This window comes from Emys orbicularis, chromosome 1, assembly GCF_028017835.1.
Source record: "Emys orbicularis isolate rEmyOrb1 chromosome 1, rEmyOrb1.hap1, whole genome shotgun sequence".
NCBI classification, from domain to species: Eukaryota; Metazoa; Chordata; order Testudines; family Emydidae; genus Emys; species Emys orbicularis.
The window spans coordinates 83530146-83557528 of record NC_088683.1 but is presented as its reverse complement, the minus strand read 5'-3'; the positions used below and the strand labels follow the sequence as shown (position 1 = coordinate 83557528).

The window sequence follows — 27383 nt, the reverse complement described above, 5'->3', positions numbered from 1 at the left end:
TTTTGTCAGATTACATGGAATAGATAAAGCTCAATCAGATGTCACTTGCTTACATTTCCAGTCTATATGGAGGTTTAAATTGGAATTTGTTTTGGATTTTTTTCTTTCCTTTTAAAATGCTTAAGGAGCATGGTTGAGTGATGTTTTTGCACATCATCTTGAAATCCTACTCCCCTCCCCCCATTACATAGTGTTTTCTTTATAGCTGTCTGTCTTCAAGCTATTATATGTTATAGTATTGGCATCTCTTGTTGTGTTCTTAAAGGCTTTTTAAAAAATATTTTTTAACTTTCGCATAAATCACTGTATCGTAGATATTTTCAGTTCTTAAGGGAGAACTTAATTTAATGCAAGAGAATCCTGCATAACACATGCTTTTTGATTTGGGGGGTATTGTTATTACGTGGCATTTTTGTGAAGATTTTTCATAGGAACATACTCCATATCATGTTGGCTATTGCTCTGTAAAATGTATAAAGTCTCTCTGTCAATCCTATTTTACCCTGTTTTTATTTACCTTTCAAAGAGCTCTCTTTCTTTCCCAATCATAATTCTATCCGGTTATCATTTTCTTGGTGTCCTGTGTATTTTGCTACAATTTACATTAATATATCTTAATCTTTAAAATTTGGCACAACAGACCATGGAATCTTTCATTTTTCTTTTTTTAAGAGTAGCAGGCTATAGTTATTCACATGAACAGTGTTAACCAAATTCTCTCCGGTGAGAAGAGGAAATGGCATAGTTAAATTGAGTGGCCACCCACAGAGATGAAAGGGGGAATGTAATGGGGTCTACAAACCCCATACTGAACATAGACAGAGGGGGGAGGAGAGTCCCTCCTGTTTACAAGCAAGCATCTTGATCACAACCCCTTGCAGCTGCCAGACCTGCCAATGATGGAGGCAGGCACCCTCAGCTGCAACCAATAAAGGAAATAGGGTCTGCTATAAAGAGAAGAGGGCAGAGAAAGAAGGGGAGGCAGAAAGGCCTGGGGTAGCAAAGTTGGTGACAGCCTTGCACCAGGTTGCCTCCAAGAAAACAGCCAGGAGACTAGCAGAGAGACGCACCTAGGAAGTAACAGGCTTTAAGGAATGTACGGGTCCAAACACTGACCTCACTGATAGCAAGTTAATGGGGGGAGGGCAGTTAGGTGAAGCTGAGGCCACCCCGAGAGGCCATGACAGGGAACAATTCCATAAGGAATGTATAACCTTCTAGGACCAGAGTTTTTTTTTCAAATGTTTTGTACAGTTAACACTTTAGATTTCCACTCAAGAAGCAGCAGTATGGAAAAGGTGAGACTTGAAACAATCATGTAACGAAGATTTTTAACAGTCAAAAGTAACAATAACAGTCCAGTTATTTGGGAATAGAGTAAAGGTTGAACTGCCCAAAAACTACTTTAGTCTTTCTTACAAGAATTAATAAGTGATGAGCGCATTCTCTGTATCCTACCTGCCTCTGACAAGGGCATGTTCTGTGAAAGCCCCCAGTCAAGGGAGTAGTCAAATAGTTAACATTACTGAATTTCCATCAACCCTTTTTTTTCTTTTCCTGCTATACACACAGATATTGTAACTTCCTCCCCACAAACATTTTAGGTACTGTTTCCCTGGTGTTCTCTGTCATGACTGCAACAAATAACTTTTGAGTAGCTAGTCAAGCAGCTATAAAATGAACATGTGAACAGGGCACTATCTTGTATCTTCTCCATACCAATCTTTCTTAATTTGGAGAGAGGCTACATAATTGTCAACTTTTGTTCAAACTGGCATGTTGGAAATAATTTCCCCAATAGATTTATCAAGGTTTGCCAGGATTCTTTTTCCACACAAACATTTCTTTCGTATTCCAGAGTCCATTTGGTGTTGGTTACATCAAAAATAACAATATAACTATATACACACTTATTCTCTGTATCCTACTAACAATTCAGTTATAAGCATTGGCCAAAATACTTACAACAGGATCAGGCCCTGGGTGATACCTTCCCATCATGGTATGATTCCAGAGGGGTAAGGAAAAGCTCTCATGAAGACATTCATTCCTAAAGAACCCTGATTTTATATACTATAATAAACAAGTGATGTCATTGCTGGTAATTGGGCCTTAGCTAAAGCCAAGGGAAGGAATTTTTGGGCTGAGCCCTGGACCTAGCACCCAATTGACCATGTTTTCTTCATTTCTGTTACTTCAACCTAAACCTTAAATAAGATAACACTGGTATTGCACGGGTCATTACATCTTTAATGCAAACAATCCTCCTTTCTTGTGATCTCATTCTTTTTGGTCAAATGCTTTGGGCCTATCACTCATGCTAATATCTAAATCCAACTTAAAACAATATCTCATTGAGGCCAAAACTAGGCCTATAGTCCTACATGGAGTCCTTCCACTAAAGAAATTTAAAGGAAACAGACATTTGATTTGGTACTGCATGACATTTTAATTTAAAAAACTAGAACGATACAAAATTAACATGGCCCATATTAAATGGATTAAAAACTAAGTAACTGATGGGTCTCAAAATGTAATTGTAAATGGGGAATCATCAATGAGTTGTGTTTCTTGTGGGGATTTGAAGGGATTGATTCTTGGCCTAAGCTATTTAATTTTTATCAATGACCTGTAAGAAAACATAAAATCCTACTAATAAAATTTACAGGTTACACAAAGATTAGGGAGTGGTAAATAATGAAGAGGACAGGTCACTGATACAGGTGATCTAGATTGTGTCCAGCTTACCAAGCAATCAAAAATGCATTTCAGTATGGCCAAATGTAAGGTCACATAAAGAAACAAAGAATGTAGCTCATACTTACAGGTTGGGAGACTCTACCCTGAGAAGCAGTGATTCCGAAAAGGAATTTAGAATCATGGAGGATAATCAGGTCAACATGAGTTCCTAGTATGATGCTTTGGCCAAAAGGGCTAACACAATTCTCGGATGCATGAATGAGGGAATATTGAGTAGGAACAGAGCAGCTCTATTTCCTTTGTATTTGGCTCAGGTGGGACTGCTGATAGAATATGGTGTCCAGTTCTGGTGTCCAAAATTCAAGAAGGATGTTGAAAAATCAGAGGGCTCAGAGAAGAGCCATCTACTAAATGAAGGATTGGAAAACGTGTCTATAAGAAAATACTTAAGGAGCTCAATCTCTTTGGCTTATCAAAAAGAAGGTTGAGGTGACTTGACAATAGTACTTACACGGGGAATATAAATTTGATAATAGAGGGCTCTTCAGTATAGCACAGATTCATATAACAAGATCAAATGATTGGAAGTTGAAGCTAGGAAAAATTCAGATTAAAAATAAAGTGAAATTTTTTAACCGTGATGGAATTAACTATTGGAACAATTTACCAAAGATGGTGGTGGTTTAGGCTTAATCAATTTTTTCCCTTTATACAATTTCAGACAAAATTATTGTTACTTACAGTGTCTGAACATATATTTATGCCATGCAATAATAACAGAGAAGACAGAATTTGTAAACAACCCAAGTTACCACATTCTGGGGCACTGGGAAGTCCTTTCACCTTCCATGATGGTCATTGCCTCCTCTGATATCCTGGTCTGGTTCTTTAGTCCAGTACTTCAGTTTCTGGTTCGGTGTTTCTACAGTTTGGGCAGAGTTCACTTAGGTCTTTTGTATCTTTCTACGTTCCAAATTACTTCATTTTATCCAATTGGCCTTTAGCACATCACCTGTTTAATTTTTATATGTATCCATACATTACATATGAGTAACCTTCAGTTACCCAACTTCTGCATTTTTCCGGATAGTTTTGCAGGTTCTGGATCATGTTGTTCTGTGTCACCATGTTCCTGGATCTTCCCAGAAAAAGGGTTTTTTATTTATTATTACATGATTGTATACCTCTTACTTGCATCTTCCAACACAATACATTACTTATCTTGACAGCAAATAACATCATCTTAAACAATTCAGCAATTTTATATCAAAGAATTGACAAAACCACACTCATGCTAGGCAAGGGCTTGACCTAAGTGTTAGCTTATCTATAATTAATTATTCATAATTACAAATTAGTAAAATATAGCTATATCATAGTTCTTAATCTTATTTAACAATCCTTCATTTTCTAGTTCAGTATAAGTATATTACCCTGTTTTATTCTTTAATCTATTAGAATCGGGGTGGGGTCTGGAGCATATGCTATAATTCGTTAACATTTCTTTATCTTCTGCACGCATAGGTTTGTCAGGGGACAAACCCTTATATTTATATTTCAATTCAAAGTCCAAAACCTTATACTGTATTGCCAAGACTTGTTAGGGTGGTTGTTTTTTTTCTGTTACAAATTTTGAGGTGCTTGTATTTTTAACTGTAATCAACAGAATATCACTAAACAGTTATGGTTTGGATATTAAAATATGCTGAAAGTAAAATTCCTAACATTGAACCTTTATTATTTTAAACAGTATTTTGCCTTTAAAATGATATTGTAGGTTCTTTATGGAAATTGCACATAGCTATTGTATTGCAATTTGGAGAGCAGAAGATTTGTACCATTACTTTTTGAAAATCAAGTTCCTGAGTTTTCCTTTTGAAGAGTTATTTTCCTTATTAAAAAAACTATTCAATTTTAATAAGGTTGATGGTTGATTTACAGGTATTACTGTGGAAGACCAATTTTGATTCATTTAACTATAAGGAAGTTCTTAAACAACATATTAGAAGAATACATACTGATGACCCACCTCACCTTCTTGATATTTATCCAAGATCACCTCATCCCCATGATGGGCAATCTCAGTCAACTGAAGTAAGTTCCATGATTATCCACACTAATATTTACAGTTTCTTTCTCTCTAACTAACATTGGCTGTCAAAATACCATTTATACTGAGATGAGGTCTGTGTGGCACCAGATAATGCAGTGCTAAGCAATTTCTTGTCATTTATTATCCGTATCAGCATTTTTCTTTTTTGTTTCAAAGAATATAACATTTTTAGAAACAGACACTGAATGTATTGAAATATCTTTATTAGCCTTTCTAAAAGTTATTGACATCCTCATTTTTCATAACATGAAAATAAGACTTTTATGATTATTGTAATTCAGAAATTATTCCCTCTCATTAATGAAAACTTAAACAATGAATACTGTAAAGATTTAGAATTGTTTAAAGTAAATTATCAGGTGTAGCTTGATCCATTTTTTTCCTATCACTGCAAATTCTTGATCGTAGTGAGGAAGATTTGGGTGTATATTTTGGATACAAGCTCTGTGTTCTTGTGAGCAACTAAGTGCAGAATGCTGTCTCTTGGCATTTCTCATTAGCACTAACTATACTTGAAAGTTTGTGGTACTTCACTTTGTTGGCCCTCATGTTTATAATCAGACAGAAAGAATCATAGAAGATTAGAGTTGGAAGAAACCTCAGGCGGTCATCTAGTCCAATCCCCTGCTCAAAGCAGGACCAACACCAACTAAATCATCCCAGCCAGGGCTTTGTCAAGCTGGGCCTTAAAAACCTCTAAGGATAGAGATTTCACCACCTCCCTAGGTAACCCATTCCAGTGCTTCACCACCCTTCTAGTGAAATAGTTTTTCCTAATATCCAACCTAGACCTCCACAACTGCAACTGGAGACCATTGTTCCTTGTTGTGTCATCTGCCACCACTGAGAACAGCCTAGCTCCATCCTCTTTGGAACCCCCCTTCAGGTAGTTGAAGGCTGCTATCAAATCCCCCCCTCCCCGCTTACTCTTCTTTTCTGCAGATAGTTATGCTAGCTATAAGATTTTGTCATATTAAAAAGCAGTGGTCTCAGCATGATGGCACAAATAAAAAATGTGATAAACTCAGTCAGCAACAATATGTAGGTGACCAATAATAACTTTGGCAATTTGTTGTTGTTTCTGTGATTTAAGTCCTCCATTTTAATGTCTCATTCCGTCAGCAAAATTTAAAAAATAATGTTACAATGTCACCAATAGATAATAATGAAAGAAGTACTGTAACTTCTCTCCAGCTGTTTCATATGATATAAATGGTCTTTGATGAATCATCAGAGCAGCAAACAATAATGCCGATGATAGCAAGAGGTTGCCTTAAAATTTTGAATGACCAATTAATAGCTAAATCTTCGAGGTGGCATTTGTTAGTAAAAGCATTTACCATCTCTGAAAATTTCCAGATCCAGTGTACTCAGTTTATATGTGAAAGAAATTGTTTTGTTGTTTTTTAAGAACATTCAGACTTGCAAACTAAGTTGAAGATGTGAAAGTCAAGCTGTCCTTTTCTGAGTATGCCTTACCAGTAAGCCTTGCCTCCAAGTGAGGTGTATTATATAGCAGGTATAATCAATTGTGTAATTGAAGCACCTCAGTTGTGTAAGGTTCACTGCTCACGAACTAGTAATAACACAAATTGACTTTCATATCCCATGTTCAGTTTGCATGTCTCAGAAAAAAGTTTTTTCTAAACTGAGTAAACTTGACCTGGAAGATGTATCATCCTGTGTCTCATTATGCCATTTTAGAGTCACTTTTCAGATTATAACTGCACTCTTCTTTTGTTCATACTTCATTTCCTGCCCCTGAAATAGCCCTGCCATTTCCTCTCCCCACCAACAAATAGGGGTATGTAGTGTATTTCAGCCGTACGACAATCTGGTTATGATACTTAATCCTTCTAGTAACTCATGTCTCCAGTGTGCAAGTAAATGGAGACATTAAACAAAATGCAGAGCTGCTTAGCTTTGACAAACAACAAATGATATATTTTATGGGGAATGGCAGGGGGAGAAATTAGTCCTTAACTAAATCTGAGGCTTATATATTTAAAATTAACTCAGTGATGCTGGGCATTGTACCACATTAAGAGGCCCCAGGAGCTGCTTTTTGTATGCTTTAGAATGTATACAAGCATTAAGGGCAAAACCACAAATAGGTTAATCAATTTTAAGTGGCAGTAATAAAAGAATGCATGACCTTTCAAGCCTTTACGGAGACAGAAATGCAATCTAGCAATATTAAATATACCTATCTCATAGAACTGGAAGGGACCCTGAACGGTCATCGAGTCCAGCCCCCTGCCTTCACTAGCAGGATCAAGTACTGATTTTGCCCCAGATCCCTAAGTGGGCCCCTCAATGATTGAAGAAGATTGAATATTCAAGAAGGGATGAATATATTACTACAAAATGTGTCAAGAAAGAGACCTAGACACCTCTATAGCAGGCATGAAAACTATTTAATTGCCTTAGGAAAAAAATACTAAAGCCTGGCCTACATCTAAAATTCTTCCGTTGACATAGATACCTCCTTTCAGAGAGGTGGATTACCTATATGTACAGAAAACCCCCTTCTGTCAATGTAGGAAGTGTCTACACTACAGCAGCACAGCTGCAGAGCCATAGCTGTGCCGGTGCAGTCACTCTAGTATAGATATACCCTAAGAATGCATGACTGTGTGTGGGAATCAAACAAGGTCATAAAAAAAAAAAAAGCACAACGTATGAATCTTAGGGACTTCCATAATTGGTCCATCTCATGGTATTCTACCTCCTATAGTGACAGAAACCTGAAGCTTCCAGGGAAGGTGTGAGTACATCCAGATTTCATCTTGATGACTGTGTAATGTTGTACACAATGATGGCACTAGTGAAGGTATCTTTCTGAATCCTCCAGAGGATCACTCTACTTTCTAAAGCTTAACTGGTAGCTACTATAATAATATATAATCAGAACTAGTGAGGAATTTATCCAATCCTGCTTAAAATTCAGATCCATTATGTGTCTTAATGTACGGCACCAAATTCCATCTTTAAGGCTTATAAAATTTTACGATTCGATAAATTAACATCATTTAAAATGACCAGTCTGATTTTTGAGATTAGGAGTAACCAGAGCTCCAAGTATTCTGCAGTTCTCAAAAGTAAGCTTTCATTTAAAAAAAAAAAAAAAAAAAACTTATAAAGAATATGTCTACAATGTGATAAGACCCATGGCTGGCCAAGGTAAGCTGGCTCAGCTGTGGGGCTATAACAGTACAGTGTAGATCAGGGGTGGGCAAACTATGGCCCGTGGGCCGGATCCGGCCCCTCAGGACTTTGGATCTGGCCCGGGGGATTGCTCCCCATGGCGCCGTGGGCCCTGCGCCATTCTCAGAAGCGTCCGGCACCACTTCCCTGCGGCCCCCAGGCACCGCCCCCCACAGCTCCCATTGGCTGCGGTTCCCCGTTCTCGGCCAATGGGCGCTTCAGGGGAGGCACCTGGAGGCCTGGCAAGGGCAGTGCATGCGGAGCACCTCGTACATCCTGCACCCCAACCCCCTACCCTGAACCCCCGCCGCACCCTGGACCCTAACCCCCTGCACCCTAACCCCCTGCCCTGAGCCCCCTCCTGCAGTCTGCACCCCTGCCCTGAGCCCCCTCCTGGACTCCGCATCCCTCCTGCACCCCAGCCCCCTCATGCAACCCTCCTCTGCCCCAATCCCTTGCCTTGAGCCCCTTCCTACACCCCCTCCCACACCACGCACTCCCTCCCGCACCCCAACCCCCTGCCCCGGCCCTGAATACAATTTCCCCACCCAAATGTGGCCCTCGGCCCAAAAAGTTTGCCCACCCCGGGTGTAGATTTTCAGGCTTGGGCTGGAGTTTGGGCACTGAGACCCTGTGAGGGAGATGTGCCTCAGCCCAAGCTCCACAAGCCCGAGTCAGCTGATTCTGGCTCTGAGACTCAGTGCCTTAGGTTTTTTTAATACAGTGTAGACATACCCATAGTTGCTGAGATAGTCTTGAGAACAGGGCCGGCTCCAGGCACCAGCTAAAGAAGCAGGTGCTTGGGGCGGCCAATACCGAGGGGCGGCACTCTGGCTGCTATTGGGGCGGCACGTCCGGGAGCAAAGGACCTGCCGCTGAATTGCCACCGAAGAGTGGAGTGGCGCGATCGCGCTGCCGCTTTTTTTTTTTTTTTTTTTTGCCTGCTTGGGACGGCAGAAAACCTGGAGCTGGCCCTGCTTGAGAATGTCTACAGAGTGTAAATAGATCCAGTGTTGTCTTCCTGTGTTAACAAGGAGCCTGAAATAATAGTTCTGAATTGTCCCATTCATCTTAATCAAGACCTCCTGGTTGTGTAGCTGCAAATATTGGCATTTTTCAGATATGCCATAAAATTTACCATTTTGTTTGATGCAAGCATCTGATATTTTATTTTCTGTCTCCATGACCTGGGCCCTGATTGTTGCTGCCTCTTACTACCCATCTTCCCCACAAGGAGGAATTATTGGATTACAGGCGACACTCCCTCCATGTTCATAAACTAAACAATTTAAGAATCTCTCATAATAGATCAGACTATAGGTCCATGGAGCTAGGAAGTTAGGGAGCCAGAGCTGGAGTCCAGTTTACAGCCTGTAAACAGAGAAAATTAGTAATATAGTTTGAGCTACCTAGAGAACAACACAGAAGTCAAGGCTTAGAGAAGTGAGTTGCTGAAGCCAGCTGCAAGCTACTCTCTTCCTTGGCCTAAATGGAGACAAGAAGGTTCTGAGCCAGGCCACCTAGTAGATGGTTCTGCAGGAGTTGAGGCCCACAAATTGGAGCTGGGTTACCATACTTGAAAATAAGCATTGACTTACTTTGCATCTGAATATCGTAAATCCCTAAATTGCCACTGAATGTTTTTCGAGGCATAACTGGATGGGAAAGAAGAGTGTTTGTACTACAGAGTAATTTTAACATTACTGTAGAATTTAGGCATTCTTGCCATGGAATTTGGTCCCCTTATGCTATGGAATACATATGGGCGTTGGGAGTAACCAAATAAACTGCTATATGTGCAGTAATTAACATCATAATTATCTAGATAATAATCTAGAGTTATAGTAGGAAACACTGAATAAAAAGACTAGATTAAAATCTACACAATACAAAACTGGCTTAGATTTACAGTTAAACTTTTAACGGGAAGAACATGTTCTGTACATAAGGGACTTCTTGTCTTTCATGCCATATGTTTAATGGATTTTCTGTGAAAACATAAGTTGTATTATTTATCTGGAGATAGCAAGGTTTGCTTTAGGTTTAATTATTCAGGGGTACAGTTGTAGTATAATATGCTAAGTTATGTGCACCACTCTGGAAGAGACTAAATTGTGTTTTTTGAGCTTTCTGTATTTCTGCTTTAATTGAATCCTCCGTATGGATGGAAGGTTGAGCTAGTACATCACTTTAAAAATATGTTCAAACTTGAATGTAATATTCTGTTATATTTAAGTGCATTGTGTTTGTATCATGAGTTTGAATATGTTTTGCTTGTCCAGTTGCACATTTAAATTTTCTGCGTAATTTTAAATCAGCATTTTTCTTAGATGAACAGACTACTAATCGACACTAGGTGGCAGTAAAAATCAGAGAATATTTTCTTGGTTTGTTTTACCTTGAGGACGTCAACCCAGCACAAAATCAGATTTTCAGATTAAACACACTATAAAACTATAGTGTGTAACAATATTTTTATATTAATCTCTTCAAGCCAGTTAATGGAGGTCAGTAAAATAACAATCGTGGTTAAAGCACAGAAGTAGGAGACAGTAGACCTTGATTCTAGTAATTTTTTCTGCCATACCATTTCCCTGTGATCTTCAGCAAATGACCTAATCTCAGTACCTCATTTTCTTTAGCTATTATCCTCTACTTTAAGACCAAATTCCCTTTTAATAATTAATATTCGGAAAGTGCTGAGAGATCTTTGAATGGAAACTTCTGTAGAAGTGCTTATTTTTTATTGCATAGGTCAAAGGTTAATATTCCTTTAGAAATTATTAGAGTAGATTAATGAACATGTTTAATATTATAATCTAATTGACTAGGTACTGTTTTAACTAAGGAAGATTCTCTAGTCAATCACCCTGTCAGTGGAGAATTATTTGATACACTGTACTTTCTAGGGTTTTGGCCAGTCTCACTCTTTTTAAAAAAAAGTTAAATGAAATTTCCACCAATACCCTTGGGGAGACTATTCTACAATCTAATTCATCTTGATGTCAGGAAATATTTTGAGAGATTTGTCTTAAATATTCTCTCTTAGCCTCATTCCATTGCTCCAGATTATGCTTATATGTATTACACTAAATAATTATCCTCAGTATTTATACCCTTGAAATATTTGTACACTGTTTCATGTCCTGCCCGCCTTACTTTCTTGCTTTATCTATACATATTTAGTTCTTTTTTTTTTATCTTGTAGACAGGCTCTGCAGCCCCCCCCCCCCCTTTTTTTTTTTTTTTTGGTTCTCTGAATTCTTTCCACCTTGTCAGTATCTTTCTGATGTGCCCAGAAAGCATATTGCAGACTCACATAAAGAGAGACTGTTGCCTTCCTGTTCCAAGATGAGATTGCTATTGCATGAAAAGTCCTAAGTCCCCCTGCCTTCTTTAGTCAGATCACGTATCTATTGGCTTTCCAGTATCACTTCTAGGTCTCTTTCAGGATGACCACTTCCCATATTTCTCCCCCCTATTAAGTAGAGCTGGGTGAATAATGGATATTTCAGTTTGCTGGCACTCGTGAAAAATCATGGGAAAGAATCATTGTGTTGAACCAAAACCAATATTTTTTTATTTTTCTGCAAATTGGAGAAGTAAAAGTTTAAGTTCCCCCTCTGCCTGATGTGGAGAAGGGATTTGAACTTGGCAAGAGAATGCTCTAGCCACTGGGTTATGGAATATTCTGTTGTGGGTCTCTCTGTCTGTCCTGTTGAAGCTGTTCCATGGTGTGTAAGAGCAGGGACATGAACTTGGGCTTCTCACCTCCTAGGTGAGTGTCCTAACCACCAGGGTCTAGAATAATTTTTGCCCTTTCCATGGGCAGGTGATTCATTGTCATTCACAGCAGCAGTTCATAGTCATTCATGTCTAGAGTTGCCTCTTGTTTACAGTTTCAAGCCAGGTTTCGTCCACTGCATTAAGGTCTTATCTAAGCCAATTTTAATTAAGTTTTCATGAAACAGTAATAAATGTTTTATTAAAACCCAAATATATTACATGCAGTATGCTTCTGTTGTCAACTGATTTTTGTGATTTTATTAAAAAAAATGCAATCAGGTTTGTCTGGCAGTGCTTATTCTTTATCAGTCTGTGCTGCCTATTGCTCATGATTCACCTTACTCTATAAATGGCTAGGGATTCTTTTTTTTTTAACTGAATTTCCTTGCTCTACATCCTGTACAGCACAGTTACAGAACAGAATATATAGCTATCATTGGTAAAAAGCCACATGAAGGAAAACACCAAATACTTGATCTTACTTGTTTTCATCCATGCAAGCCACTATCTTCACATATTACTGGAGATTACAGTTGTAGAGAGAAACAGGAAATTATGCCTACATTTTTCATTCTTATTGGTGTCTACAGCTTGCTCTAAACAAAGTTGTACCAGTTTAAATCAGTACTACATTCTTTCTTTATTTAAACTAATGTAACCTGTGTGTAGACAAGTTCTAGATATCTTTGCTGAAAAAACTTTAGAAATAAATCTGTGGATGGTTATTGCAATATTTTTGGTTATTACATAAGTGTAATAGGATACCTGTAGTCTAATCAAACTAAAATAAGATAATTTTAAAATGCCACTTGAGTACAAATGCTAATATCATTTTTTTACTAAAGTGCAAATTATGCTCTGTACATAGATTCATTTTCTTTGCTTAATATTGTTGCATCTGCCTTGAAATGGGAAATAGTTTAGTTTCACTATAACTTCTGTAAAATAGCTCTGTGTCCTTTGCTGAAATGTTAGTTTTGAACTAATGACAGTAATTCTCCTCAGTGAATCACAGCAAGTATCCCTAATGTTTGTAAAGCCCTTGGAAAATGGAAAAAGGTGGTGAAATGTGCTGCTTATTGTATTTTATTTGCTTTAAGATTGTATTGAATAGTGTGCCCTTGGGATTGAAATTAAACTATGGATGTGGTTTGTCATGTATGTTGACAGAAAGTAAAGGTGCTACAAGCAATCGTGAGAAGAGAGATTGGTTGAGCAGTTACAGTTGGGGGGCCAAATTTTGATCTCATATACACTGGGGTAAATTCAAAGCAACTTCTAGAGTTATTCCCTCAATATTTTAAGTGTATTTTGTAAGTTAATAGTTAATACGTTCAACTCAATCGTGTTGTACAATAAGGCTTGCATTATGTACACTGTAAGATACTTTCTTTTTACAGGTACCCTATTCCTCACACTGGGCATGCAATTCATTTACTATTCCTTAGCTCTATGACACACTCTTCTACTTTTTATCCAGTCCAAATATTTGGACTGTAAGAACATATTTGGACCAAACATGTTTGAATTGAAGAACATATCAGAGGGTTTGATTCTCAGATAACAAGGTGATGGAAATGGTATAAAAACATAGGCTTCCACAGACATGCATAGCACTTCACATAAATAAGATAGATTCCCTAACCTGAAAAACGTAGTGTAAGGTCCTGACCTGCATGTTGCTTCATGTAGGCAGGCCCCTTGCTACTATGTACAGCCTCACTAACTTCACTGGGGCTCCTCATGGGTGTTAGGATCCGTCAACATGAAGCAGCTTGTGTGACTGGAGCCAAAATAAACAAAAGGCTAGCAAGAGGGGAAAACAAAGGGAAAGGATGGAGAAAGAAGCAGTGAGAACACAAAGATTATATTAGTCACATGGGACGATGTATGTTTTGGTGGTGGTTTAGATTTAATTAAAACTATGGGTTATAGGCAAGCTTATATAAATTGGATTTTAAGAAGGGATTTTAAGGAAGAGGGAGACTGTAATACACAAGAGAAGCAGATATCTGGTTTTATAAAAATTTTGAGTTTGACACTCATGAGTCATTGGAAACTTACCCCTTATGCATCAAAGTCTTCAGCATATTTTGGAATAATATATGACCTACATGACATAGCAGGAGTACAGGGCTCAGCATTCAGTGGCTCCAGTTGTTCCTCTCCAACAGAGCTCTGTGTCATGATGGGTAATTGCTCTTTCTCTCCAAGGGCTGCACATGGAGATCCATATTATCTCCTCTCTTCAATATCTACATGAAATCAATGCAAAAGACAGTGAGATGCGATGTACTCAGCTGTCAACAGTATGCTGATGACACACAACTCAGTTGCCCCCTTCACCCAGAAACTCCCAGACAGTAACTCTCTCAGCACCACCTAGTGCTGGTAACAAACTTAGACAATATAGGACAACATAGAGAAAAGGGTTCTGCACCATCTGGGCTCAGCTTTCAGTTGTTTCCTCATCCGCTGTAGAGCTCTGACTCTCAGGGCTTTTCCCCTGTGGGAGTCTTCCCTCATCCTCTTCCAGGCTGTCTGCCTGGGAGTTATCCTTCTCCAGGGCCTGCCAGAGGTGCCATTTGCCCTTCTGCAGCTTCTTTCTCCAGACTGAGCTCTCTCAGCTCTTCACAGGTATCCTATGCTCCCTTCCCAACTGGGTCTAATAATTAAACAGGGCCATCTGATTCCTAGCCGGTCAGGTCAGCTGGGACAGTAGCTCATCTGTCACAGGCAAGGCTGCGTCCAACGCCCCTTAAGGGGCCAGCCAGCCTGTGACAAATCTCCCCCAACTAGAGTTTTTACTCAAAAACAAAATCACCCTGAAGTCCACAATAAACTATTATGTGTATTTTACATGCAAGATGCTCAGATACTATGGTAATTGGCAGTCATAAAATCTTATGATAGGTGTAAGAAGGATTTTCCTTCTATGTTTTCATGAGGTTTTTTAATTACATTTACATTAATGTTTCTCTTAGCTCTCCCATTTTAGATAAAGAAGATTTTCAGAACCATGACAAAAGGTACAAATAAGCACTTCTAACTTCTGTTCAAACTTATAGAACCAAACAACGTCAAATAATTTAGTATCCTGACAGCACAGACTTCTGATATTTGTGGTGTGTAGCTATGTAATGCATTTCAGGCAGAATGCAGATCTTCATAGTCAATCACTTTCATATAGTAGCTCACCATGAATCAGTTTTTGCATTTTTTTCAGATATCGTGACTTCTATTCAGACGCTTGACCTACCACAGAAACCACTGTTGCCTCATAACCTAAAAAACAAACATGATTTGCAAATGAGAATTAGAGTTCTTTTGAAAGTAGGGCTTAGGCTCCTAAATCACTTGGATGCTTTTGAAAATTGTACTCATAGTCTAGCTATGTGCAATCATATTTCCAGAGTGTAAAAAGATTAAATCATAGCAGAAATTTTACAAGGAATCTTCAGAAGAATAGATTGCAAAAACTACATACTGCCCTTTTAGTTTGGGCTTCAGATCACATGAGAAAATATATAGAGGCCACATTTGGAAGCTTGGAAAAAAGCTTCCTGGAATGCATTTCTTCAAAGGTCATTAGTGATTCTATTGGAGATCAGCAGCTGGCTTAAATTTTGGGTAACATCAATGTTAACTGCCCTGATTAAATCAATTTTCTAGTTGCTATTTCCACTCCTACATTTTCATATTCTATCATAAAATTTAACTTCTTGATTCGTAGTTCCTGTGCTAAGAATAAGATAAGAACCTTTGAGTCAATTTATTTTTGGGGGGTGTTTGAGGTTTATAACAAAAGTATGGACTGTAGACCTATTTGATGTGACCTGCGTTAATATAATTGGTTTCTTTAATGTGTGTGGTTACCAATACATTATGATTATGATAACAGGAAAGGCTTCAAAGAAAGCAGTTTCTTTTATGAATATATTACCCTTACCTGTAGCTGTGTTGATAGGCATGCCCTCATTTAACATATGGTCTTTGTGGGCTCAGTCTTGTTTCCATTTTCTCTTGATATAGAAATACTAACAGCAAAATTTGTTTTTGACAGATAGATCCTAGCTTCGATGTGACAGATACACAAACGCTTGACCCACTTGTCGTAGATATTAGTTCCTCCGTGTATTTCAGTTCTCCGGTAAGTTTCCTGGGGGGACATGTTCGGAAGGACAAAGCATAGTTTAAATTAATAGGTTAGTGGCAATGTGGACTTCTCTAAATTGATAAAATGTAGTCAGAGTCCAATAAATAGTTTTACTATTAAGAGAGTCTTAACTTCTTAGCCGCCATGTTTAAATTTCCTTCCACAATTCAGTGTTAACCAGAAGATGGTGCAAGAGTGAAGTTTTCACTTTGCTTAAGAGATTTAATCTTTTATTGTACTGAAGAGAAGCTCATAATTAGCTGTTGAAAAATCACATAATATTGTTTCTGTGTAAATATTTAATTTATGAAATATTTGATTTTGCTAACTTAAGTTGCAGACAAATAGACATGTACTGGAAAACAAAGAACAGTCTTCTTATTGATAAAGAGTGCCAATAATGATATGATTTGATTTTTCTCCTTTTATGGTATCAGCTAGCACACATCATTCTAAGAAGGAATGATAGGATTAGTTCCTTTTAGTGTTCACTTTCATGTAACAGTGGTGTGTGGGAGGAAAGAAAGGCAATATTTAAATGGTGCTTTCGTAGGAGGAGAAAAATGCACACTCGGTGTTTGATAATAAAGGATGTACTGTTCTAGAGTTAGGTTAAAATGAGAAATCCTTTTCTAGGATGAGAATGTTTCCTCCCTCCCTCTCCCTCCCCCTGAATTATTAGCTCTGAAATTGTTCCACTGAATTTATTAGATGACAGGATTTGTAAAGAGTGTGCTTTCTAAGGCAATGGTAATCACCATAAGTAGGTTTCATCTGGCTAGAGTGGATGGATGATTTTATGGTTAAAACACCGGACTGTGCAACAGATGTGTGTATTGCTCCTTGTCTTCCCTCAGATTTTGTGTGACCATGAATGTCACTTGATCTCTCTGTCCCCATCTATAAAATGGTGGTAGTAACACCTACGTACAGGTGTGTGGTAAGAGTTATTTAATGTATTAAAAGTGCTTTGAGATCCTTGAATGAAATGCTGTGTAGAGGTTCTAGTGCTGTTTAACCCCCTTTCCTCCCCACCAAACTGAAATCCTCACATAACATTTGGCTGTTGTAATTCAGATGCTTTGATCTCCTTAGCAATTTTGCTGTTGTGTTTTCAGTGTCACCAAGAAAATTTAGCTCTTTAACCTAGCTGGGGTCAAAATAATCCACTCACTTTACTGGGTCTTTATTTTATAACTCTTGTAAGTAGTGGGAGAGAAAATACCAAAAAAAGACCACCAGAGTAGCATTTAACTTCAGAAAGATTAACTATACAAAAACGAGGAAGCTATTTAAGTGAAAATTAAAAGTTACAGTCACAAGAGTGAAACAGCAAAAAAAATTAAGCACATCAGAAGTAGGAAGCCTGCCAAACAATCAGTGGGACTACTGGATGATTGAGTTGGTAAAGGAGCACTCAAGGAAGACAAGGCCATTGTGAAGAAGCTAAATTAATTCTTTGCATCGGTTTCCATTTTGAAGGATGTGAGGGAAATTCCCACACCTAAGCCTTTCTTTTTAGGTGACAGATCTGAGGAACTGTCCCATATTGAGGTATCAGTAGAAGAGTTTTTGGAACAACTTGTTAAATTAAACAGTAATAACTCACCAGGGCTAGATGGTATTTACCCAAGAGTTTTGAAGAAATTCAAATATGAAATTGCAGAACTACTAACTGTGTTATGTAATCTATCATTTAAATCTGTTTCTGTACCAGATAACTGGCAGCACATTAGCTATCATCCAATTTTTTTAAAAGGTTCCATAGGTGATCCTGGCAGTTACAGGCTTGTAAGCCTAACTTCAGTAACATGCAAATTGGTTGAAAATATAGTAAAAAAACAGGATTACCACACTCATAAAAGAGCACAATATTTTGGACACTAGTCAACTTGGCTTTAGTAAAGGGAAATGATGTCTCTCCAAACATATGGACAAAGGTGATCTAGTGGATATGGTGTACTTGGACTTTCAGAAAGCCTTTCACTAGGTCCTTCACTAAAGGCTCTTAAGCAAAGTAAGCAGTCATGGGATAAGAGGGACCTTTCCTTTCATGGATCAGTAACTGGTTAAAAGATAGGAAACAAAGGGTGGGGGTAAATGGTCAGTTTTCAGAATGGAGAGAGGCAAATAGCTGTGTCCCCCAGGAATTTGTATTGCGACCAGTACTGTTCATTCATAAATGATCTGGAAAAAGGGGTAAACAGTGAGGTGGCAAAATTTGCAGATGATACAGATTACTCAAGATAGTTAAGTCCAAAACAGACTGTGAAGAGTTACAAAAGGCTCTCACAAAACTGGGTGACTGGACAACAATATCAATAAATCCAAAGTAGTGCACATGGAAAAACATAATCTCAACTATACATATAAAATGATGGGGTCTAAATTAGCAGTTATCATCCAAGAAAAAGACCTTGGACTCATTGGGGATACTTCTCTGAAAACATCTGCTCAATGTACAGCGGCAGTCAAAAAAGCTAACAGAATGTTAGGAACCATTAGGAAAGGGATAGATAATACAGTAAATATCATAATACCACTATATAAATCCCTGGTACGCCCACAGCTTGAATACTGTGTACAGTTCCGGTCGCCCCATCTAAATAAATAAGTAAATATTAGTATTGGAGAAGGTACAGCAGAGAAGGGCAACAAAAATGATTACGGGTATGGAACAGCTTCCATATGAAGAGAGATTAAAAAGACTGGGACTGTTCCGCTTCGAAAAGAGATGACGGGGGGGGGGTGTCATGATGGAGGTCTATAACGGGGTTCTCAGACTTTTGTACTGGTGACCCCTTTCACACAGCAAGCCTCTGAGTGCGACCCTCCTTATAAATTAAAAACACTCTTTTTATATATTTAACACCATTATAAATGCTGGTGGCAAAGCGGGGTTTGGGGTGGAGGCTGATAGCTCACGATCCCCCATGTAATAACCTCGGGACCCCCTGTAGGGTCCCGTCCCCCAGTTTGAGAACCACTGGTCTATAAAATCATGAATGGTGTGGAGAAAGTGAATAGGGAAGTGTTATTTATCTCTTCACATAACCTAAGAACCAGGGGTCACGCAATGAAATTAATAGGCAGCAGATTTAAAACAAACAAAAGGAAGTACGTCACACAATTCACAGTCAACCTGTGGAACTCGTTAACAAGATGTTGTGAAGGCCAAAAGTATAACAGGGTTCAGAAAGGAATTTGATAAGTTCATGGAGGATAGGTCCATCAATGACTATTAGCCAAGATGATCAGGGATGCAACCCCATGCTCTGGGAGTCCTAAGCCTCTGACTGCCAGAAGCTGGGAGTGAATGACAGGGAATGGATCACTCAGTGATTGCCTGTTCTGTTCGTTCCCTCTGGGCATCTGGCATTGGCCACTGTTGGAAGACAGGATACTGGGCTAGATGGACCATTGGTCTGACCCAGTATGGCCACTCAACAGACCAGAATTTTCTGGCTGTTCAATAATTTTTTGAAGTGTGTTGCATCTGAATCTTACCACTGATTGCAGGACTCAAGTGTACATGTATAGATAACAAAGAGAGATATTATAACGCCCCCAATCACATAATTTTATCAAGTTAATCTCACTCATTTGTTTACCTGATCTATGACTTCTTTATGAAACATTTGTGTCCAGAATGCATCTTGTGGAGTTGAATAATAAAATGAAGCGTTGATACATCCCTGGTAGCATCCCCTTGATTGCTGACAGCATCCCTTTCACTTTATAGCCTTTTGTCATCTTTATTATAAGAGATATAACTACAAAACTCACCTATATGACTCTGCCAATAATGTACTAAATGTGAGATGGGTTAGCTTGTCCATCTATCACTCAGCCATGGCTCTCACCACACCCTTCTGCATCATAGTATCTGTGCTTTCCCCTTTCTTTCCTCCCTCTGGCTGCATTTCAACATAATTGTTCCCCTTACCTCCTACAGTCCCCACCTTCTCCTTTCCCCACCAGCACAAATCCAGATCCCACATCTACACCCTCCTCTTCCCCCTCACCTATGATGACATTTGCCCCACCTTCCTTCCATCACCCACCGTCTCCCTGTCACCCATTCCTCCCTCTTGTGCCATCATTCCTAATCTCACCCCAGCCCCTTGCTATCTTTGGGACACCCACTCCATCTCTTAAAGAAAAATGAAACAAAATGCTCCCTCCCTTGGAAAGCTACAGAAGGCTTCTTTCCCCAAAATCCTTACAAATGTTAGGAGATTATTTGGTGGAGCTCTCACTAAACCTTCCCACGGCGAGCCTAATCCTTTGTCGCTTTGAGGGCCTTCTGTATACCTTGCCTTAGGACCCTTGTATAGGGGCCCTGTAAACCATAGGAAACTCAATAGGGCCCCAACCTTCCAGGAAGAATGTTTCTATCTATTTGGGGGGCGGGTATTGCTACAAAGTGTCAAAAAATGTTAATTTTTTAAATTTTGAACTACCACCTTTTTAGGGTATTCTAATTCACTTTATACTTGGTGGAAAAATTCTATCTTGAACCAAGATCTATCCTACCATCTTTGAGAATGATATGACTTTTTTTGTGTATTTTAGATTAAGGGACAGAATTAGCCTTCTAATGAGAAAAGTCTCAATAACCTTAATTATGGAGTATCTGGCAGCCTTATTATAATTATGAAAGCTTTGGGAGTTATTGAATTATATGTTGAAATAACTCTTGGGCACTTTGGACTATTGATTGTTAGTTCTGTTGTCTGTTTCAGTAAAATTAGGAAAGAAAGCAATCCCTAGATGTGGCTTTTCCTTGTTTGTTTGGTTTTTTGTTGTTGTTCATACAAGAATAATAGAATAGCTGGAATTTGCACCATTGTTAGCAAGAAGAGACTGCCAGTTCTGAATATTTCCCCCCTGCAGTCCTGTTGTAGCCAATAAATACTACAAACTGGGGAGGGGGGCATGAAGGAACATTCAGGGGGACACGGTGGGGCCCAGGCTAGCCTCCACAGGGGGCGGGGAGGGGAGGGAGCACCACCTTGCCCCACACCCAGCTGCAGCTCCGGCCCCAGCTCCAGCGCTCCTGGCCCCAACCGCAGGCCTGCTCCCGGCCCCAACTGCGGCTCTGCTCCCAACCCCAGATCCCAACCACAGTTCCTGGGGGGTTGGGGGGCCCAGACAAGTTCCATTACAGATGGGGAGAGGGCGTGCCAGAAATTTTTTTGGGACCACTGAAATATTATTTTATGGACAAAATATATTCAGGAAGAGAGAGTTCACTTGTGAAGACAGAGAAAATATTTCAGTAAATGTTGTGACACCGGGGTATCCTAGTTACTAGACAACATTGCAAAACCAGTTCAGAGCCACTTCCTAACTACTTATGTAAACAGAGGTTTGGAAAAATCTACTTGAAAGAACACAATTTATAAAGATGTAAAAGTTTAAAAACTAAATGTTGTACTATCTTCAAAATCAATGTGGAAAAAAGTAATTCACCTATTGTCCCCCTCAAATAATGCCAGTAATTTGTAATTAATCTGCTAAATTTATAATGAATAGTAAACATAGCTCATTAAAAACACATTGATCTTCAGGATAATAACATTCTTCATTGGCAAGATATAGAATCACAGATTACAGTTCTTTAATGTGTGAGAATCTCAGACTATTTAGTTTTTTTGTTATAAAGGTGGCTTTCTCTCTTCCATTCAAAACACTACTTGCCTTCTCCCTCCCACCCACCCCTAAATGTATTACAGACATCTTAGTATTGTCTTTGTGTTCCTGAGTTACCAAAAAGTAAAAGTTGGAAAGGACTTTTTTTTCCCTGTAGGACTGTTTCTTTCTGCCCCACCCTTTGGTTTTTGCTTAGGGTGTATTTTTTTTTTCAATTAAATGTGCAAACCAATGCACAGTTAACCTCAGGTCCCATGATAAACCCCGGGGTAAGTTGATGTCTCGCTAGCTGTTCTGACAGCAGCAGGAAATCACTGTGAAGGCTCTCTAGTTCCATCTGTTGACCTTGCTCATGTAAACAGGATTTGAAGGAAGCAGAGCAGTGTGAAGTCTGAACTAGCAATGCTGCCTGTAATACACATTTGCTGCCCTATCCTCCATTGATACTTATCAAATGCAAGATGTATTTTTTTGTTCGTACACAATATCGACTCTACAACTAAGACTGTGTGCTAAATATTTTAAGGGGGGGATAAGCATTGTTCCTTTTTGCTTGGTGAGGAGTAGATTAATTAGAAGGTTTTCAAAAAAAATTTAAGTGATCAAACATTTTTTTTGGAGACAGCGTAACATTTTAAAGAAGGGGTTAGGAACAAAGTTAATGCTCAGAAATTATTATTCAGAAAGATGAAATATTGCTAACTAGTCCATGCCCCTTTAGTAGTAGGTGTCTGGATTTCTCGATGCTAAAAGCAGAAAAGATTTTGTTTTATTTATTTTCACAGACATTAACATAGACTCCCCTTCTTCTCCCACAACCCCTCCCAAGAAAGGTGCCTATCCAGAACTCTAGCAGTTTTTTTTACACACAATTGAAATTACATTCTGGGATGTGACTACTACCAGTATAGATGAATTGTCAGTTATGCCACGTAGGCAAGTAGTAGCCAATATGGCAGCAAGATTTTGCACCATTTTCTCCTCCCAATGTACAGGCAGTCTTCCCCAGCTCTTTCCCTACCTTACTGGAAGAAGCTGCCATTGATACCTCTGCCTGGGGCACCATCTTTCTTCCTTGGCTTAATGCAGCATCAGAATTACATGGAACAGAGGAGGACAAAGAAAATTTCCTCTAAGAAAAAGTGAAGGAAGAAGGGACCCTTCTGTTCCTCTCTCTACAGTTTTGAACAGGGATCAGACTGTTCATCCTCCTCCTCCCCGGCCTGACCTGTACAATACACTAAATTAGCGTGCTCTTAAACTTCCCTTGGTCAGTATAGGCTACAATACTGTCTTTCTCTCTTTGGCCTCTCTTGCACATTTCCTGGGCACAAGCTCTCTCTGTTACTCCTTCAAGAAAATGGGATCCTGCAGCCCAGCTGCTCTAGGCCCCAGGACCAGTGCTGACCCACCCACCCTCCCCAGTAACTTAAGCACACTCATTCCCTCAGCTCCAACTGTGTAGTCACTCTAGGTTTATGGTTTAACTCTTCTGGAGCATGTGATAGGTGAAGCAAACAGACACCTAGATAGGCCTTGCAAAGGTTTCCGAGCACACTTACTCTTTTAACTCAGATAGCACAGAAGACCTACAGATCCAGAAAAATATAATAAAGCCCTACACACACTTTCCTGCCTCAGTTTCCTCATCATTCTGGAGCATTTCCTTTGCTTATGTCAGAGTTCTCTGAGGAGTTCTGAATCCTTCTCCTCCAAATCATGGAGTCTCTCCTTCTCTTCCAAGTCAGCTTCCTTTTACCTTGCCTCGTTCCAGAGTTAAACAGCCCCTGCACTCCCTGTGCCCTCCTCGCAGGATAGCATGCCCCTCTCTTTCTTTCTCTTGAGTTTATAAGTCTTACCACTAACACCCGGTTCCTTTGTTCTGCTGCTGGGAAAATTCTACTGCTCCAAATCCTACCCCCTCTGCAGACAAACTTGGTTGAGCTAGTTTCTCAACTGGAGTACAGTCATTAGCTTTAACACCTGTCCATTGTCCCTGGTCTTGGAAATACATAATACAGCCCCATGACTGACTGTACATGCAGTGAGACATTTAATGATCCAACAATTTAATAATTTCATCAATCAGAATTCATAAGTTGTACATAGAAAGAATCCCCAAATTGTCACAGGTTTTGATTCTCTTGTTCTGGAATGCAGTCACATCACAATTACTTGACATGTGCAGTGTACCTGACTTTAAGGGGCATGCTAGTGCAATTGATGATGGATCTAAAAATTAGCTATACACAAGAGAGAAGTAATACATATGTAATAAGGGAGGAATGTGATCTTAATGGCCTTTCTTTGCACTGTTTATAAGGATATTCTAACAGGACATATAACTACTAGTATACTAAGAATGAATTGGGAATGTATGTTGCACTGCTGCATAATTAAGTAATAATACATGCCAGGGTGTTCATTAATAGTGCTTTGAGTGAATTGAAGACTGAACTTGACTTAATATCCTAGATAGTTGGAGAGGAAGATTTCCTGTGCTATTTTTAAGTATATAGCCTGTGCCCAATAATTACATTAGTTCAGCTACAGTATTAGTTAATATGTAAAGTCATTAATCATGTTTATAACAGTAGTGCTTAAGGGCCAACCAAGACCCTATTTTGCTAGGCACTGTACAAATGCAGAGTAGTGGACTGTACCAGATGTAGTCAAGCTCCCTTGGCTGGACACTTGCAAAACTGCTGCTGGGGAATCCAAACTCTGCATTCCATATACCACTAGTGTTCTGGGGCTGGGCACAGTTTAGGCACTGTCCCTGGCTTTGGGCCTCTAGGCAGGCACACCAGGTGCAAACCTTATGTCTGACCCCACGTTCTTGGCAATGGACTCCCTGCGATCCCATTATCCAAAGTTAAGCCATTAGAAGAGTAGCAGCCAAAGCCGGGATCTCTGGACAGTCAGGGCTTGTCCAGGTGGAGATATAGTATGCAGCCTGTGCCAGGGTGTGAATGTACAGTGCTATTGCCACACACACAGCTTTACTCGGCACCTGCACCTCTTACCCTCTCCTCCCCTGTCCCTCTTCCTCCTCTCCCTTTCCGTTTGTTTCCGTTTAGCCAATCCCCTCCTAAGTAATCCCACCCAAAGGGTGGAAAGAATCATGGAACTGACATGTTTGCCACCATCATCTTGTTCACTCTGCTTGTGTGTTATGCTCAGTGGTGGATTAGCCACTGGGCCAATGGGGCCCATGTCCTGGGGCCCTGGGCAAATAAGGGGGGCCCCGGAAAAATGGGTGCCCCCCAACCCCACCCGGCACTCCTGCCAGGGAAGCCCCCGTGTCCCAACTCTGCTCCCCAACAGGAGTGCTGCGTAGCCCTCGCACCCCGACCCCATTTTTCCAACAGGAACATATGGGAGGGTCGGGGGGGACTGCAGGCAGAAGGGGTGGGAAGGGGCTCCCACTTGCTCTGGCCCAGGGCCCCACAAAATCCGCCTCTAGTCATACCCCTTTCCCCACCCATGTCTGTCTTATCTATTTAGATTGTAAGCTCTTTCAGACAGGGTTGGCAATGGGGCCCTATTCTTGGTTGGCCCTTAGGCAATACTATAATAAATGTGATTAATAATGAAATTCTTAATATTTTGTTTCATGTTGTAAAATTAACTGATTATTTTCTAGTAGATGTGTTAGAGCTGGCAAAAAAAAGTCATAAATGTTTTTTTTTAATGTGGCAGCAAAACACAGTGTTAAGTGAAATGGTTAAAGAAAGTTTATCAAGTCAGTCTGTTCTTTTTTGTAGTTCCTTTAGCAAATCAGCACATTTCTGGGAACTGGATGTGTAAAAGTTCCAGGTATTATTTCTGTGTCATAACTTCCTGAGATACTGTACTTGTAAGCTGTCATAGTAATTTTCCCCCTAGGCTGGGAATCTAAGCTGTTTATCCAAGTTCTCGCAGCTGATTCTGAGGCATGTAGAAAATGTCCGACAGCTATCAACCCACGCATCCAATAACAACTGGTTCCTTCCTCTTCCTGTGGAAGAGTAACATCCTCTGAGAAGAACTGTACCCTGAGGAATGCAAAAACCAGCAGCTAGTCTTTCACACAGGAAATAACTACTAAAGCGCTTTCAGAAAAGCACTTCTTTCACTTGGACTGTCAGCTTGTAATGATCTTTCTGCTGACATAGAATATGATTTATTACTGGTCTAAATGCCATTTGAGAGTCTGTTAGTTCAATGGAAAATAAAGAACCTAGTATTCACCAGTTCTGTAAATCTTTAAAACCCCTCTTGTTTTGGATATAGTGGCACAAGTGAATTTAGTTGAATATTTTATTCAGTTAATTTAACTGAATTTAAAAATGATGAAAATGTTTGGTGGTGGTTGTGTTTATAGTGTGTGTAATATGTGTTTTCCCCCTTCCCTTAAAAGTTAATGGGTTATATTTTATCTGAAGTTGTGTGCTAAGCCTGTGACCCAAACTGACACAAAGCTAGGGAACAAGACATTGAGTCTGGAACAGTGCCCTTGACTTACCCTGTTATTCCTAACCATTGCACGAGTCTGAGGTTGGTACAGGATGCTGACAGCCATGTGTGCTGCAAAATTTGAATGTGAACTGAAATGCTTATTTAACAAAACAAAAAATAAAAATATTTAAGATTCAAAATGAGTAATAAAGCACTTTATTTTAAAGTGTATTTCTCTTTGTAACTGTTTTAAAAGCTGTTCCTCCTTTGCTTATCTGACAGCTCTCAAGTCAAGGCCGTAGAATTCTGTTTATCCTGTTACTGACTACACTGCTAACATCTCGTTCAGTCAAGGAATGCAGCCACCTGCTCCACTTTAAATGATGAAAGTGACTTATGTCCATGTCAGCTCCATTACAGTGGCTCTCCCTGCTGCTGTCTTGGTACTCCCTATGTGGTCAATAACTAGCAATAAAAGCAGCATTGCAGTGCCTATTGTGTTTCTGTGCATGAGGAAAAAGTACTTATTAATAGTTAAGAACAGAAGGGACCATTATGATTGTCCAGGCTGACCACCTGCATATCTCAGGCCATGGAATTTCACCTACTAATTTCTGCATGAAGCTAACATCTGCTTGAGCTAGAGCATATGTTTTTTTAAGGAAGATCTCCAATCTTGACTTAGATTTCAAGTGATGGAGAATCCCTTGTTATGCTTTTATCTGTTACTATCAGAAAACTTCTCCTCTTTTAGGTGTTTATGAATCCAGACCACATGAACTGTTTTAATCTTCTCTTCATTAAACTAAACAGTGTTTTAAGACTCTCACTGTAAGTTTTCCAGACCTTGAATCATTCTTGTAACTCTCTTTCTGAACCTCTTCCAGTTCTTCCACGTCCTTTTTTGAAGTGTGGACACCAGAACTGGACAAAGTAATCAGACAATGGTCTTACCAATGCAGTAATACATATTTAATACCAACTTCATCCTCCTACTTGATATTTCCCTACTTATTATACAGCCAATGATTACATTTGCACTCTCAGCTGTTATATCACACTGCAAACTCTTGTTCAGTTGATTATATACCATAACACCTTAGTTCTTTTTAGTGTCACTGCTTTCCAAGATAGATCCACTCCCACATCCTGCCAGTTTGATCTACGTTATTTGTTCTTAGATGTGTGTCCTTGTATTTGGCTATATTAAAATTCATGGTGTTTGAATGAGCCATGCTTACCAAGTGACCCATATTACTCTGTTGCGTTGACCTGTCTTTATTATTTACCATTCCATCATCTTTGTGAGCTGTAAACTTTTTCAGA

General features: G+C 39.4%; 1 protein-coding gene across 1 annotated transcript in view; it reads left to right on the top strand.

The window, feature by feature from the left end:
* The window catches only part of POC1B (POC1 centriolar protein B), a 91570-nt gene that overhangs the window by 24878 nt on the left and 39309 nt on the right, over nucleotides 1-27383 (top strand). Inside the window, exons 7-8 of the mRNA XM_065400269.1 lie at nucleotides 4642-4794; nucleotides 15870-15956. Of these exons, the coding sequence (XP_065256341.1) occupies nucleotides 4642-4794; nucleotides 15870-15956 (240 nt within the window). The remainder of the gene's footprint in view (nucleotides 1-4641; nucleotides 4795-15869; nucleotides 15957-27383) is intronic.